General features: G+C 38.5%; 1 protein-coding gene across 4 annotated transcripts in view; it reads left to right on the forward strand.

The window, feature by feature from the left end:
• The window catches only part of DPYD (dihydropyrimidine dehydrogenase), a 362,200-nt gene extending 349,923 nt beyond the window's left edge, over positions 1 to 12,277 (forward strand). For all 4 annotated transcript variants that reach the window (XM_054072633.1, XM_054072630.1, XM_054072632.1 and 1 more), the window contains 2 exons: positions 8,022 to 8,162; positions 10,847 to 12,277. In XM_054072633.1, the coding sequence (XP_053928608.1) occupies positions 8,022 to 8,162; positions 10,847 to 11,017 (312 nt within the window). In that variant the 3' untranslated portion in view covers positions 11,018 to 12,277. The remainder of the gene's footprint in view (positions 1 to 8,021; positions 8,163 to 10,846) is intronic.
• The last annotated feature ends 3,374 nt before the right edge of the window (positions 12,278 to 15,651 follow it).

Here is a 15,651-nt window from a genome sequence, read left to right on the forward strand (position 1 = left end):
TTGGAGGGTTGCTGCAAATTTTCTGATGCCTGCCCAGAACTCTCTCATCTGTCTAATCTGCTGTTGGGTTGGTGATATGTAAATTCCAACATTTGTTTAAATTCCACATGCTGCCAAAATGCCTTTTTTAAATAGATTTAAAAACCCTCTGTGATTATCCAAAATCTAATTTAATTTTTGGATGGCTTTCCCTGTGGCTTTTCTCTTTATTTTCGCTATTTTTCAATATTAATTGAAACTGCATACTTTGATATTCAGCAGAGTTGTTTCTTCTTCTCTCACTTATCTGTAGCATCAGAATTTCTGCTCTATGTGAATATGCACTGTGGAGTACACGTCCTGTACATGAATTTCCCTACCTCAGGTTACTTCCTTATTGCTTTAATTTTCTTTCCTTATACATTTCTGGTTTGGGTTTTTGGTTTTTTTTTTCCTAATAATTTAGTTCTTTGTCCTTCAGGGTCTATACAATAACATTCAGTCACCATTTATCTGCTTAGTTTGCTTCATTGTTTTTTAGTCCACAAGTCTTGCTGTAGAGATTGCCCTGTTTGGTAGTTTAAAGTCTCTGTCATGGCTTTGTTTGTCAGCATAGCTAGGGCATGACATGTTCCACCTGTTGGAAAAATGCCCATAGTTCTAAAGATTTGGTTCCTTGTGTTTGAAATATTTTTCACCTGTATGTGCATAGATATGTTTACATGTCTTTTTGCACATACATAAATGCAAATTGTCTTATGCTGATGCTATAAGGACCCAGCCAGGGAGACATCTAGCCACATTTAGTCTGGTGTTGTGCTTAATCTATAAAATCCACTGGAGAAACAAGGTATATCGATCTAGACACTATTATGCCACAATGGTGTACCGTTTCAGTCCTTCCTGGCATGTATCTGGGTGGTTCAACATGAGTAGTTTTAGCTTGTGCTTGCCTGCCTGGAAAAGACCATTTTGCTGTAATCTTCATCATAAATGTGGAGTTGTTGCATTTTTCAGGTGGAATTATGCATGTGTCCTCTATGATTTATGGAACTCTGAATCTGCTTCTCCCAAGTATTTGCTCCAACATGAATCACAGCAATAAACTCTCCTGCAGTAGCCCATAATGATCCCTTCTCTATCACAGTACCTCAGAGACTAGTCTCATTACACGTGACAGTTTAAGTGATTTTAAGTTAGTTTTCAGATATGGGGAAAAATCCTAGAGTCCAAACCTCCTATTTCCCTCCCACTCTGACTGTAGGACTGTCTCTAGTGGTTCTAGAATAGAATAGAATATTGCATCAGGAAGGGACCTACAGCAACTTTCCTGTCCAGCTGCCTGACCTCTCCACGACTGACCAAAAGTTAAAGCGTTGTTATAAAGGGCATTGTCCAAATGTCTCAAAAACTGTTAGGCTTGGAGCACAAACCATCTCTCTAGGAAGCCTGTTCAGTGTTTGACTACTCTCTTGGTAAAGAAGTGATTCCTAATGTCCAGTCTAAACCTCTCCTGGCACAGCTTTGAACCATTCCCACACATCCTATCACTGCATACCAGGGAGAAGACATCAACACCTCCCTCTCCATTTCCCCACCTTCTCAGGAAGCTGTAGAGGTCCCCTCTCAGCCTCCTTTCTCCAGACTAGACAAACCCAAAGTCTCCAGCAGGATCATCGCCTCTTTTAACTAGCTGGTTAATACTGTGTTTGATGCACCCCAGGGTGTGGTTTGCCATCCTGGCTGCCAGGACACACTGCTGGCTCCTGCTGAGCATGCTATTGACCAGCACCCCCAGATCCCTTTCTGCAGGGCAGTTCTCCAGACGCTCCTCTCTCAATTTATATTTGTCCCCAGCATTGCTCCATTCTATGTCCAGAATATGCCATTTGGACTTGTTAAATTTCACCCTATCAATCATTGCCCACTGCTCTGATCTATCAAGATCCTTCTGCAAGGCTGTCATTGCACTAGCAGCCCATAAGAGGAAGGGCATTGTGCTGCTGTATGTAAAACTAGAATGACTATGTGTTCCAGATCATGGCTGGTTAATAAAACATCAGCGTTACAGTCATTATGGTGCTATTTTCGATCTTAACATCATGATAGTTCTCTCATATCTTGTTGGGACAGCACATCAAGCAGAAGTTTTCATGAGTTGTCCATGGTGTCTCCTACAGTTTTCTTTTGCAACTTCCTTTTGTCTAGAATGTATCTGTCAGCAAGAATAGCAAAAGCTACTTGTTTGGATATGCTGTTTGACAAACTGCATTTTTTCACCATGATAATACCTGTTCACATAGTTTTATAAAGTACATATGAATTCCCTTGGGTTTTCTATAATTTAGTTGAAATTAAAACCAGTATCAACTATAGTCTTCTCGTTCAATTCTTTTCCTGAAACACATGCAAGCATTTTAAACAGCATCATATCTAAACCAGAAAAATGCTGTGTTAATATTTTGCCTTTTTGAACATTGATCATTCTATTCCTGCTTTTTCTTATTAATTTGTTTAGCCAACTTGCAGCCTCACTTCATGGGTACTTAATTTCTGAACTCCACTGTATCAGAGGCCTCTGTCAAAGGCCTATTGAAACATAAAATTTACCAGTAGTTTGGGGTTTTTTATAGTCTCAGTCTTCATAAAGAATTTTGAGAGGTTCACAAGGCATAATTTTCATTACAGAAGTCATGTTGAATTATGTAGTAAAGGTTCATTTGAGTTATTTTGTAAGTCCCCCTTTAGCTAGTACTGCAACTGTTTAACTTGCTTTACTGAAGCAAGACTTAGAGGTCCCTAAATCCCAGAGTGCATTTAATAACATTTTTAACTATTGGCAAAGCATCTGTAATCTTTCAATGTAGAGTTAGTTTTAATGAGATTACCTATTTTAGCCACTTTACTGTAAACTGACCTTGGTCATGTACCCTCAGATTCTGGTGACTTTTTCTTCTTTAATCCATAATCTTTTTTCTAACATTTCTTCTTTTCCTCTCCTGGACTTTAACAGTACCTCACCTTTATTACAAAAAAGAACAGGTGGAAGGCAGGTGTCTCCCTGATGGAGATAAACACAGGAACAGAGAGTCATTTACTATCTTTGCAATGTTTCATCCCCTTTCCATGCTCTCTCTGTATCCTAGTGAGGCACTTCTGCAGAGCCCCTTTTTCTTTCACAACCTATTGAATCCTGAGAACTGCCCAAACGCCCCATAAATGAACAGATAGAGTACTTGGCATTGAGTGTGCAACTTTGCTATCTAAATGTCAGAAATTTTGTTAGGAGTTTTTTGTGTTACGTGGTAGTGAATCAACTTCAGCATTTGTGTCATGGTCAACGACCTCTCGGAGACCTGAAGACTGATGTTGAGGCCTGTCCTTAGGACAAAATGTCATTCACAACATGCAGACCTCTACTTCTGCTAATCTAAAAATTGCCCTGTTTTCCTTACCTGCTATTGCTGTTAGTTTCAAGTGCACAAAGTTCCTAGTCAGCAAAGCTTTCTCCTGAGTAGAGTGTGACATGCAAAGTGTTTTGCAGTGACTAAAAAAGTTTAATAAAAGGCCATGCATGTGTCTTCCTATTGAACTTGCTATATGAGGTGCATTACCTGCACTGTGTCTGGCCTTCTAATGATCTGAGGGGAGGCCTGTGATGTTCATCATCTCTAGAGCACAGTGTGGTCTTTTACAGTGTGGTCTGCATGAAGATGGAGGTCTGCAAGGAGCCATACCTGAAACATGAATTGTATTTACAAATGTAGGTTTACTAATATGATGGCTAATGAAACACTAATCACCATAAAATGTTTGATACATGAACATAAAAAATGCAGCTATCTAATAAAAATAGCATTGTAAAAATAATATCCTACTGAACAGATCTGCTCCTTGTGTATACTCAAAACCACATCTGCCTAGCTTAGTGACAAAATGATTTTTTTTTTCCTGTACTCATTAGTAACATAAAACTAATGGATTCTGCTCAGATTCTCTCCATAGCAACTGAATTCCCTGCCAGTTCCACTTGCAGGCCTAAATTCCTCTCCCAGTTCGTTCAGCACAGTTTTTTTAAGAGTGGGACAACACAGCAGTAATTAAAGGAACATTCTAGGTCCCTGAGATTGCAAAGGTGTAACTTAGGACAAAATTTAACTTCCAGCTTTTATTTTTCTTGCTGCTGGTAATGCATAAGGCAGAAAGAACACAGCTTGACTTTCAGAACCTGGCTTCTGTTTGCAGGTCTGGCAGCTGGCAAAAAAACTCCATTATACATTAAAGAGTGCAAATTTGATCCGGAGGCCATTGAGATATACCAAGTGTGGAGTCCCATAGTGCCATTTTAGACAGTTGCTTTTTGGAGTGAAACTGCACTTTAAACAGTGAAAGCTGATTATTTCTTGCTGCACTGTTTATTTTGTTCCAAACGTTTGTGATTTGATGGAAGCAAGAAGCTCTGAGATAGCTTGAGACGCTGTAAAAGAGTGCACCTGCAAAACATCTTTTAAGTACTATTGCTTTTTTAGTCAATAAAGTCTTGAAACTTTGCAAATGAATAAAGATACAGTGTTTGCTTGAGAGAAAGAAGTGATTAAAAGACACAACACCCAGGAGAGTAAATGAGCAGTAGATCATTGACACAGTCTTTTGTAATCACTTTCAGGCCTCTAAAATGCCATCATCCTCTCTATTTGGGATTCTAAGTCCCCCAAAGTGTATTTTGTGAGCTGTGAGAAGTGAGACTTGGTTACAAATTCAGAAATCACCATGCCATATGCATTGTTTCTGTTATTCCCTGTGTAAGTTAGTAGCTGGAAAGATCTGTTTTGCTCATGTTCTTCTAAGCAACCATTTCCTGAGCTATCTAATGCTATCGTAAACCATAGACAGTCTCCCTCCTGTCCCCCAGCTGCTTCTCTGGAAGGCCATTAACCACCTTGCTCCTTTCCCATTTGAAAAAGCCTTTTATAATTTCCAGCTTTATATTTATTCGTGACTGGCTTATAATCATGTGTTCTTGTACCAGCATTGTCATTTAACTTAAATAGCTCTTTTTCCCTCCCTGATGTATATATAAAGAGACATTATATTCCTGCTCTGCCTTCATTTTCTTAGGCTAAACATCTTGTTAGGCTCTTTTTGTCTTCTCACAAGCAAGGCCTTCCAGCCTATGATAATTTGAATAGCCCATCTCTGCAACCTGCTTGAGCTTTGTGGGTTTTGTTAATATTCAAATGATATTTAAATAATACAAATGTGAATCCAGAACCTCACAGAGAAAATTGTTAATTACTTATACCATTTAAACATCTGCTTTTGTTAGATTTTTGTTAGATTAAAAAGCCCTTCACTATCAGGAACCTCTTACAACATGAAGAGGCAGTAGAAAGCTACTGTACTGTAATACAGGTTTTACATAATTTCTTCAAATTCTTCAGTAAACAGACCAGTACTTCCGGACAACATGTGCATTTATGACATACCATGGAATGTTTGAGGGTTATATGCACAAAAGAGAGACACTTCTAGGATACTTAGTATTAATATTACTGGGGGCAATAGATCACACAAAGGCAGATGTATTTTGAAACCTGTAGCAGGTGTGATACAGACAAGCCTATGTAAGACTTGAAACAAGCTGGAGCTGAATTCTACACCTACAACTTTTCAACTGATACAGATGACTGCAGAAACCTGAGAACTGAAGCAACTTGAAAATTGCTCAGCAATTCCCAGTAAATCCATGAATTTTTCCGAGTAAGACATGAAAATGAAAATACAGGGGTGTGAGCAGTTCTTAAGAGATCACACTTAATTGAGTTAGTTACTGTGGATCATCAGTGGAGGTGCAGTAAGACACTTTGTAGTGTCTTAAGCAAACAGATTTTATTTCAAGTTTGCAGTGAATTTGGACCATGCACATAATCAGCTTGCACAGCTCTATTGATGACTGCTAACTCATTAAGCTGTGATAACTTGCTCACTTACAGTCATCTGTCCGCACTCATCATGCTGCTTTAGCAATGTGCCATAGCTGTTTTATGCTGGGAGAGCATTAATGTTCTCTGCATATTGCTGGGAAGAACTGGAAAGCTTTTAGCACTGAATGAATGCAACCAAGGTATTCCACACATCAGCAACTTAGGAGTTTGGCAGAGAGAAGGCTTTCGAGTGGTTTTGGAACAAGAAAACAACACAATTACCCTGTCCTTCTTCCTGGGCTTAAGATATGTTTGAATTTTTCTACCTCAACAGTTATTAAGAGAAGATTCTTAGATCCTATCACTGCATCCAGTTAACAAGACTTTTGTCTCATTGCATAAAGATACTATTGTAATTTAAATGCTGAAGGTCAGGTAGGCCTCAGAGTTAAAACTTTGCTGAGATGAATGGGAGTCATTCATTCAGGAAATAGAGCTTTTGGTGCAAGTTCTCAACAGGCTCATGAAGAAGTGGCATAGGAATAATTAGGGATGCTTAGTTTGTTTGAAAGTAAGGCTGCCCCAAATGAGATGAGCCATGAAAATTTAAGTTACAGTAATCTGGTTCTTCTGCAGTGAGAATTAAAAACAATGAGAGCATTGTATGTGATTATAAACTATAAGTGTTAAGTAGAGCATATTACACTTAAAATGGTTGCTAATCATTTTCAGAATTTTTTTTTTACTGATAGGAATAAGGTAAGTATTGCTTCTTCAAGAAAATATTGAGGAACAGAATCCTTATGATGTTTCTTGGTGATGCAAGACTACAGGTAAACACTTGGAAGCTTATAATTCTAGGAAGACTTGTCTGTCTCTCATATTTGGGTTGATCTTGAGCATTTTTCAATTGACTCTGGTCAAATTCTGATCAAAATCATGATGACTTCTTGGTTTATTACAGTAGAGACAGTTTATTACAGTACAGACTTTGAAGGCAGTTGTGTTCTCCTACCACTCAATGACAATTCTTTAACAGTTATACCCCTTTTAAAAGCAAAAGTAAAATGCACTCGTGCATCACATAATCTTCATTTACTGAGCCCAACTTTATCTTAGCAATGTAGAGTCTTGCACATAAAATCAAGCTTGTTTGGCAACATGGTACTGTTGTAGAAGTGTGCTTAGTAAATTCACAAAATACCGAGGCAACCAATAGAGTACCACAGAGTGGATCTTTTAAAATGTAGTTGTGTTGATCATCTGTGCTATACTTCCACAAGTTGAACTAATTTAACTGAGGGATAGCTGTAGTCCAAAGGAACTGGTGTCTACCATTGACTCTGAAGCTGAACTGCCAGTGAAGTTTGGAGTTTCCCCCAATGTAGAGTGGAAATGGTTTGCATCAAGTAGGTCCTCAGCTTCTTCTAAAGGGCACGTCTTCCCCTTGCACTGTTTACCCATACACTGCTCTGCCACACACCTTTACTGTTGCAGCTCAGATGTGTGAGGTTGATTCCACAAATTCCTCCCTGGAAGTTAACAGAACTGAATTAAAACTTCAGGATTAGACCCACAGCTTACTCCTGTACAATATTTGCAATAAATTGATGATCGTGTCATTTATGAATCTTACTAAAGAGAGAAAAACAGTTATTGTTTTCTCTGTCAGTTTATTTGATCATACTTCTTTCTTTTCATGCTGTGAGTTCTTAAATCTATGCTAATGAGAAATGACCAAGGATGATCTAATTGTTTGTAGCTCGTCACTCCTGTTCTATTTTCCATTTTGTTCCTTGAAGTTTCACACAATAATGGCAAAACAATAACACATTCAAAATCAAGTACTAAATATGTAACCTACTCGTGTAACGTCTTTGTATACAAATATATGCTGCTAGTACTGCCCACCTTCAAGATGTGCCTGTACAGAACATTCTTCATATTTTACAGAATGCATGAAGGTCAGCAACTTGGAAATTTATAAGAAAAATCATAAACATCTTCACAATGCATGGCTGAATCTTCTATATTAAAGTACCAGTGAGCGCTCCTGCACGTCTGTAGAAACTGCTTAGGTACCTTCTAAATGAGTCAATAACTTTTTTGTTTCCCTAGGATGTAATTGGAAAAGCACTGCAGTACATTGGAACATATGGTGAGCTCTGCAACACAGAGCAAGTTGTGGCTCTGATTGATGAGGAAATGTGTATCAACTGTGGCAAATGTTACATGACCTGTAATGATTCTGGCTACCAGGTAAGAGCACAGCTGTAATTAACAGGAAGGCACAATGAGTTATCTTTTTGCTGCTGGGAAGAAATCATCCACCTTTCGTTAACGAGCAGGTGGTAAAAACAGATGTCTAAAGTATTGGATTTGAACCCTAGCCTGCTCCCAGGCTGTACCACACAAGCCCTGTCTGAGCTGCTCACGTGGCAGTGAGAACACCACCAACATGGATTCTTCTGGAGGTCTGTGCAGTGTACTCCATCTCACCAGCTTGCTATAGGTCAATCTCCCAGTGCCTCCCTCAGTGCTAGTGGGAAGTGCGATTCTTTTTAAGAGTAAGAAAATGAAGGAGACCCACATCAGATGGCAGTAAACGTAGCTCTTTGGTGGTTTTCAAGTACATAAGGGAGAGAGCACATCCCTTCCCACCCAAGGGGATGTGGGGAGGCAAGAGTTGTTCTTAATGCCAAATGCTTTTTAAGAAACCTAGTCCTTGTTCTATCAGTGTAACTGAACTTGAACTAATCCAGGTTTCAGGCAAGTGGGTTTTTGTTTTAATCTTGATTGAGGTACAAATCCTCTCTCCAGGATAGCTGCCGGGGTTTAGAACAGCAGGTTGAAGTTTGCAGAAATCTTCATGACCAGAAAATAGCACAATTTTGAGCTGGAGCTCCTGTTCACAGCCAAGTATTTCTCAGACTTCGGCTCAGTACAGTAAAATAAGTTGTATGAAGAGTATTGGCATTTCTATGTGCCATTCCTTGCCACATCCACTGGAGCTGATGGACTGGTCTGCAATAAAATGGGCAGCAGAGGAGGACTCATGTTCTTTCAGAAAACAAAAACATGGTCTAGCATAACCTCTATGGAATCCAATATGCAGTAAACAATAATTTTTACATGAATTTTTCCATTCATCCCAGTTCAAGAATAGTTTGTCAGAAACAAATATTTCAACTGAGTACCAGGTTTCCTGAGAACACCATGACATTTTTTTATCCTTAATTCAATCTAATCAATAGTAGGTCTGATGAATTTAACTGCTTACAGTCAAAGAAAGTAGTTTTACCATTTAAAATCAACTCCTGCAATTAAAACAAGTGCATCAAAGCAAAGGTAGACATGTTTTTTCCACTGATACGAGAAAATTAATGCGTTTATACCAGATTAGGTTACTACAGTGGCCTTTTAACTGCCTAAATTTCTCCTTGACACTGCAATCTTCACCTCTTCCCCTCCCATCAGATTTCCCAGTGAAGGGAAGAATGAGAGCAAAAGACTGCGTTTATATTTAGTACAACTTTCTTCTCTATAACACGAAAAAAAAATCAGCACCAAAAGAACAAAAGCTTAAAGCTCTAGGATATTTCCCAAGCGAAAAAAAACCTGTCTTTTCCTTAATTAATTAAGGAAGTTGGAAAAAAATTAATTGCAACGAAATTCTTAGTTGCAAAGAAATCACCTCCCCCTTGAAAACAGCATCTGCTTTATGCTTATCTTTCTTTCAAAAATATCCATGCTGCTGTGCAGAGCTATCACCTTGTATGAGTCCAACAGAAAAGCTTTCTTTATTTTAAAGTTAGCGCTCTAGTCTTGACTTCCTCTCCCTTTTCTAACTCCCGTTCAAGATACACATTGTTGTTAGGGAGAGAGGAAGGAGTCCTTTAAATACTCACAAACCAAAGCTGTCTTTGTGCTCTGGCTAAACTCAAACTTGTAGATTCGGGGCAGTTTATACCTACTTCATGCCCTTGCTGGTTGCTACAGCAACTTCTGTGCTTTCCTAGTAGTGTAAAACTCCAAATGCTGCAAATTTGCCTCTGGAGCCAACCTGCAGCTGCACTGAGTACCTCCCGTAGCTCCTTCAGTTGCTGATGGTAGTTAGAGAGAGGCACCACTTGTTTGCAGATGTCAGGCCTGATTTTTCCTTACTAAAACTCTTAAAAGTAGATATTCAGTGGTTTTTTAATTATTTTTTACATTTCTAGGCTTGTTTCTCAGGTACCAAAGCTTCTGAGGCTGTGTGATGCTTTTGGTTTTGCTTTTAATTGCCATTTCCATTATATCAGGAGCTTATTTCATTGAGACTGCAATTGTTATTTCACATTCAAATACACTTATCACCCTAATTGGTAATGATGATTCACTGCATGGAAACATGAGAAGTAAAGCAAGCTCTGCCTGCCCAAAACTCAGATACCCCTTTTGAAGATTTGCAAAAGCAAGTAATCATACAAGGCACAATGTGCTATGTTTTTGTCTATTAAATTAGGTTGTTTACGCTGTGCTGAAAATAAAAGTCAAGTGAAAACACTGCAGCCAGCATTGTGCTGAAGCCGTACAGGCATGTTCTGGTGTCTCCTCTGAACCAATAACCCTGGCAAATTGCTGTCTTATGAAATATTTCCTTCATGCGAAGGAGAAATATCCCTCTGGGAGTTTAAACATCTTGGGCTCAACTCCTCCTTTTGTAACCAGCTCTTGTGGCTGTGAGCTTTTGCTGAGGCATAATTTGGCCCATATTTCTAATTTTAAAATGCTGAGAGGGGGCTTGTTTTGTTCCCTGCCAGTTGAACAGTTGCTATAGCTGCAGTGCAGAATCACACCAAGATGTCTCCAAGTACTGTGGCGCAGGAAATGCAGGCACTAAAATGGGAGAAATTTTGACCTTTTCTGTGAGTGACATCAATAATGTTTATTCCTGTTCACAGGCTATCCAGTTTGATCCCGAAACCCACCTGCCCACGGTTACTGACAGCTGTACAGGCTGCACCCTGTGTCTCAGCGTCTGCCCTGTTATCGACTGCATCCGCATGGTTTCCAGGACAACACCCTACGAACCAAAGCGCGGGCTGCCCTTAGCCGTGAACCCCATGTGTTGAGGTGATCAGTCCAACAGCTAATGTGAACTTTACAGTTGTTTGATGCAATTGATTTGCTTTCTAATTAGTCCTTGAAAATCTACTCTTATAAAAAAAATGTAATATCGATAGCCTTTACAATGAACACTGTGTTTTCCGATTATTATTTTTACAAGAATTAAGTTTTGAAATTACAGAAAGGCAGCAATTAGTCAGTCGTGGCTGTCAGTTGTCCACTATTTGAAGTGTAACTTCCTCCTTACAATTTATAGTGTAATTTCAAAATTCCTCTATAGACTCTTTAATCTCTGTATATTTTCTGGCTGTAAATATAATTAAGAAAGCATTTTTAATGAACTACAAATCAATGTACAAGCTAACTGTTTTCAAGGAGGCATTTTGTAATTAAACATTACATTTAGTTTTAAAAGAGTTTCTTAGAAGATGTAATTAACTACATAGCATTCAAACAAAGCAATGTGCCTTCTATTTTTCTACAAATGAACAAATGAAAGTGAGTTTAAAATAGGATATAAAAACTGGATTAATCACTTTCAACTACTACAGCATATGGTAGTGTATTTTTATAATCCTTTCTAATTCTTTCTCACACTAGTCACTTCATAGAATAAATTTGCTGTGCACTGACACATGCTGGACTCATCAGATTTGTGTGCTGCATGGATAGCTTGATCATTACTTTCCGCCCCCCAGTAAACAGTAGTAACATCTCAAAAACCAGTTAAACTGGCTTATTATGAAGTCCAGGTTGCATTTCAGGATTCTGAGGTGCGACAACATTTTTTGCCCCAAGCTCATCCTCTAAATAACTTTTTAATTGTGCCAATTAATGTTCCAGAATGTACATGTTACAGGTCAGAGATTTGATTACATGCAAATGGAATACACACCCTGCAGACTACGTTTGCCAAACACAGACACATAGGGTAAACAGGCAAGATGATTTCCTCCGGTGCTAATTCTTCATACTTATTGTGTAAGTACGGTTGTAATAGTTTCATAACCAAAAAGAAATACAGATTTGTTTTTCTTGCTAAATAATATCTCAGTTTTAATCCATTTTCATTCACAGTAGGAACTTTCTAATATGAAGATATTGCTGTCTGCTTTACTCTACTTAATAATACAAAGCCTTTTGTTTCATAATAATGATAAATGATTGATCAATTCCATGTCTTTAACTCTACGTTGTGATCAGCAAAAGCTGACTTTTGTTTCTTGATTTCTGAATTGTGCACCGAATTATAAATAAATATTGAAACAAACTCAGGTTTGTTGTGGTTTTTTTTTTTTTCACTTACTAAACAATTTTTTCTTGTAGAGGTTCATCAGGTGGTGTTTTATGATCTCGAAGATTCGCTCCAGGAATCATTAATGAGTTAATTCCTGTGTACATTATTCCATTAATTGCCTACAGAGCAGAATGTAGCAAGCTCTTTGGCCCTCTCTGCCACCTTTTTGTGTTCCTCTGACTTGTCTTTTGCCTCCCTTCCCCACATGCGCACACACACTTGCATGCACACGTGTGCGCTCTGTGTCACTCCAGTGTTTTGAAGTATCATTTTGTTTAGTATCCTCACTCCACCAACACTGTTTAGTTGATACTTTTGGCTCACCTGCTGAAATCAGTTGGTAGGCTCCAGCCCAGTGTCTCCACTAAAAGCCTTCTCTCTTTTTTTTTAATTTTTCTCTTCATCTTTGTGGATTCTTCACACTCAGATGAAAACAGGACCAGATATTAGTACTGCTTGGGGAAATATTTGCTGAAAGTTCTTTAAAGCTATTGGTCTTCTGGTAGTTTTTTATCTTACATGAGCAGTAGAGGTACTCACAGGAAGAACAGGCTGTTATGTGAATGTTGGGGGCAAAGCTTGGAGAGTCTCTGTGTGCACCTACTACTTGGTAGCTCTTTTGAGGAGCTAGCTGGCAGGCAGCATGCCCTTGCATGGGGCAGAAGAAAACCCATCAAAATCAAATCATCTGCAGGTAATAGGTCAATGTTTTTATTTAGCAGATGCAAGGAGAAGTAGCTATCTTCTCCCAGGTATGTCTTATTTTGTATCCTACCTCCCACAAACCCTGAGGGTGAGAGGCAGTGTGTCACCTGTGACTGAACTGGCCAGCTTCTCAAGGTCTTTTGATGTTGCATCATCAGAGCTGATTACCTTACTCTCCAGCTCCTGAGGCATCATATTTGATAGTGTGGCTTCTTTTAAATACAAAACAATGCCAAGAGATCTAATTTAAATAGCTAAGCACATGTACATCATGAATGTAGCAGCAAAATGAGAGCTTTTCCTAGGATATTCAGTAGTCACAGGAGTCCAGTATCCCCAAGTAGCTATAAAATAAGCTTCAGATGAATAAAGGCACTCTTTGTGAATCAAGATTATAATCAAGATAGTAATATGTTCACTGAAGAAAGAATGAGGGGTTATATTATGCAGGTTTCTTTCTTGCGCCTCTTCCCCACTCTTGTCCTATCAAGTCCATTAACAGTTTCAGGAAATACGTTCCCAAATGAATGTGAATATTTTCTAATTCTGATAGTCAGAAATAAATCTGTGTGTTGCAGTAACTCAGAGAAGTGGCCACATTTAGGTCTCCTGCAGGATTGTCTTTAAGTCATCAGGGTAAGGCAAGGTGTAAACAGGCAGGGGAGAGCCACAAAGGACATATTCCTGGTTCTTATAGGTTTATCACATCTGTCTTGGGGAATTCATCCCGTTCAGTGTGTTCAAGAGCCAAGGAAACAAATAAGAAAAATCTGGTCTATTCTGCAAACCCTGTAGCCAGTTATTAAAAAAGGGATATGAATTTTCAAAGTGCAAATGGTTTCAAATTAAGCTTATATATCTCAATGATTTAGCTGCACATTTAAGGAATTATGTATTATTAAAGATGTGTTGGATTAGATCCTGCAACTCTAGCCCTTGCCACTTTCAGACAAGTTATCCTATTGATTACTATTATAAAATACTGTAAACAAGATTTAACAAATTAAATTATGATAGAAAAGCCATTACTCATCCTCCAGTAGCACATTCTTATTCACATCATATTCCTGAGCAAAAAAAGCTTCCCATGTTCAGTGTATGCTCTGCAGTCCAAGAAATACTTGAAAAAGCTGCCAAATCCGCTTGTGTGAATCCCAATGCACTCGTACGTTTTCACTGGAAAAAGAGATGTTTTGCCTTGCTAACATACTATACAGGCAGTTTGGGTTTTGGCCTCTAGGATGAACAGACGTAATATTTTCGAGGCATTGGATTGGCAATGTTAATAAGCACATTGAAAAATCACATAGGATTTTTAACATACATAATTTCCCGATTTAAAATAAAATATTAAGTTGATCTCTTAGCAAAATTAAAACAAGTCTTTGTGCATGAATCTGACAGGTAGCCTGTATCTGCAGTGTTGAAGACAATGTACTTATATGAGGTCTGACACACAAAAAAAATGAGACTAACCTTATAGATCAGGGGAGACGCAAAGAGATGGTTATAGAACATGTTCTAACCTGTCATAGTGAGATAAGACTCACCTTGATCACTTCACTCAGTACGAGTGGAAGTGTGTTCAAATATAGACATTTTCTTACCCTTGGTCGGAAAATGTCGGTGTGCAAGAGTAAACAGCGAGTTAGCATCAAGTTTCTTGTGAAACTGATGAAATTCACAATGGAAACTTTTCAATTATTGGCAGAGGCTTGCAGTGAAGAAATCCCAAAGATCAAGTCAGTGCTCAAAGGAACCCATTTTTTGTTGATAGAAGATGTGGAAGCAAAGAAAGAGATGTGAAAGAAAGCAAAAGATGGAAATCCTTAACAGCCTTTCAGAACGCGCTTTGTGGAATTGCTTTGAACATTGGCAGCACCACATGCAGCTGTGTGTCAACTCATTCGGGAACTATTTTGAAGACTATCATGGTTGATTTTCTTAATTTGTTAAATAGAAAGAGTTACAGGCACAGTCTTGGGTGTTTTGTGTTACTGCTTGTGCATTGCTCCTTGCTCTGATGTTTTACCAGTCACTAGAGGAAGCCTTCTTTGAAGACACACATTTGCTCACTTCACAAAATTTGACAGGAGCAAAATACAAGTTACCCGCCTAGAATCACTGTCCCTCTGTTGTGCCTTGAAGGACATGGAGTTTTTAACCGTGTGGACTCTGGATGAGGTTACTCAGCAGCTGCAGAGTGGCTCGTGGTCATTTCTGCAGTATCCCTGCCCTCCAGCATGTATTACTGCTACTTTTGGCCCCTCCAGCTTTATTGTCTTTAAGCTTTATCTCAAGGTGGCAAAAGTGATTGCTAGATTCCAGCCATCAAGCTCATGTGCATAAAACCACTTTTTTTTAACACAATCCAGGACTGTAGCTGTAGAAATATGATGTTAAGCATAGGTAATTTTCTACCAATACAAGATCCTGCCAACATATTCTGTATATATCTTTCATTATTTACCTACTGTAACATGGGGTTGGGCATGTTGTTAAAATTTTATATTTTTCAACATGTTTCCTAGTAGAAAATATTTTCTCTAATATAAAATATTTATTTTATTGGCAAAGACTTCACTTCAACAGGCTGCTCCACTTCTTTGATGAACTGTGGAAGATAGGTTTTCATTG

This window comes from Cuculus canorus, chromosome 8, assembly GCF_017976375.1.
Source record: "Cuculus canorus isolate bCucCan1 chromosome 8, bCucCan1.pri, whole genome shotgun sequence".
Lineage (NCBI taxonomy): Eukaryota > Metazoa > Chordata > Aves > Cuculiformes > Cuculidae > Cuculus > Cuculus canorus.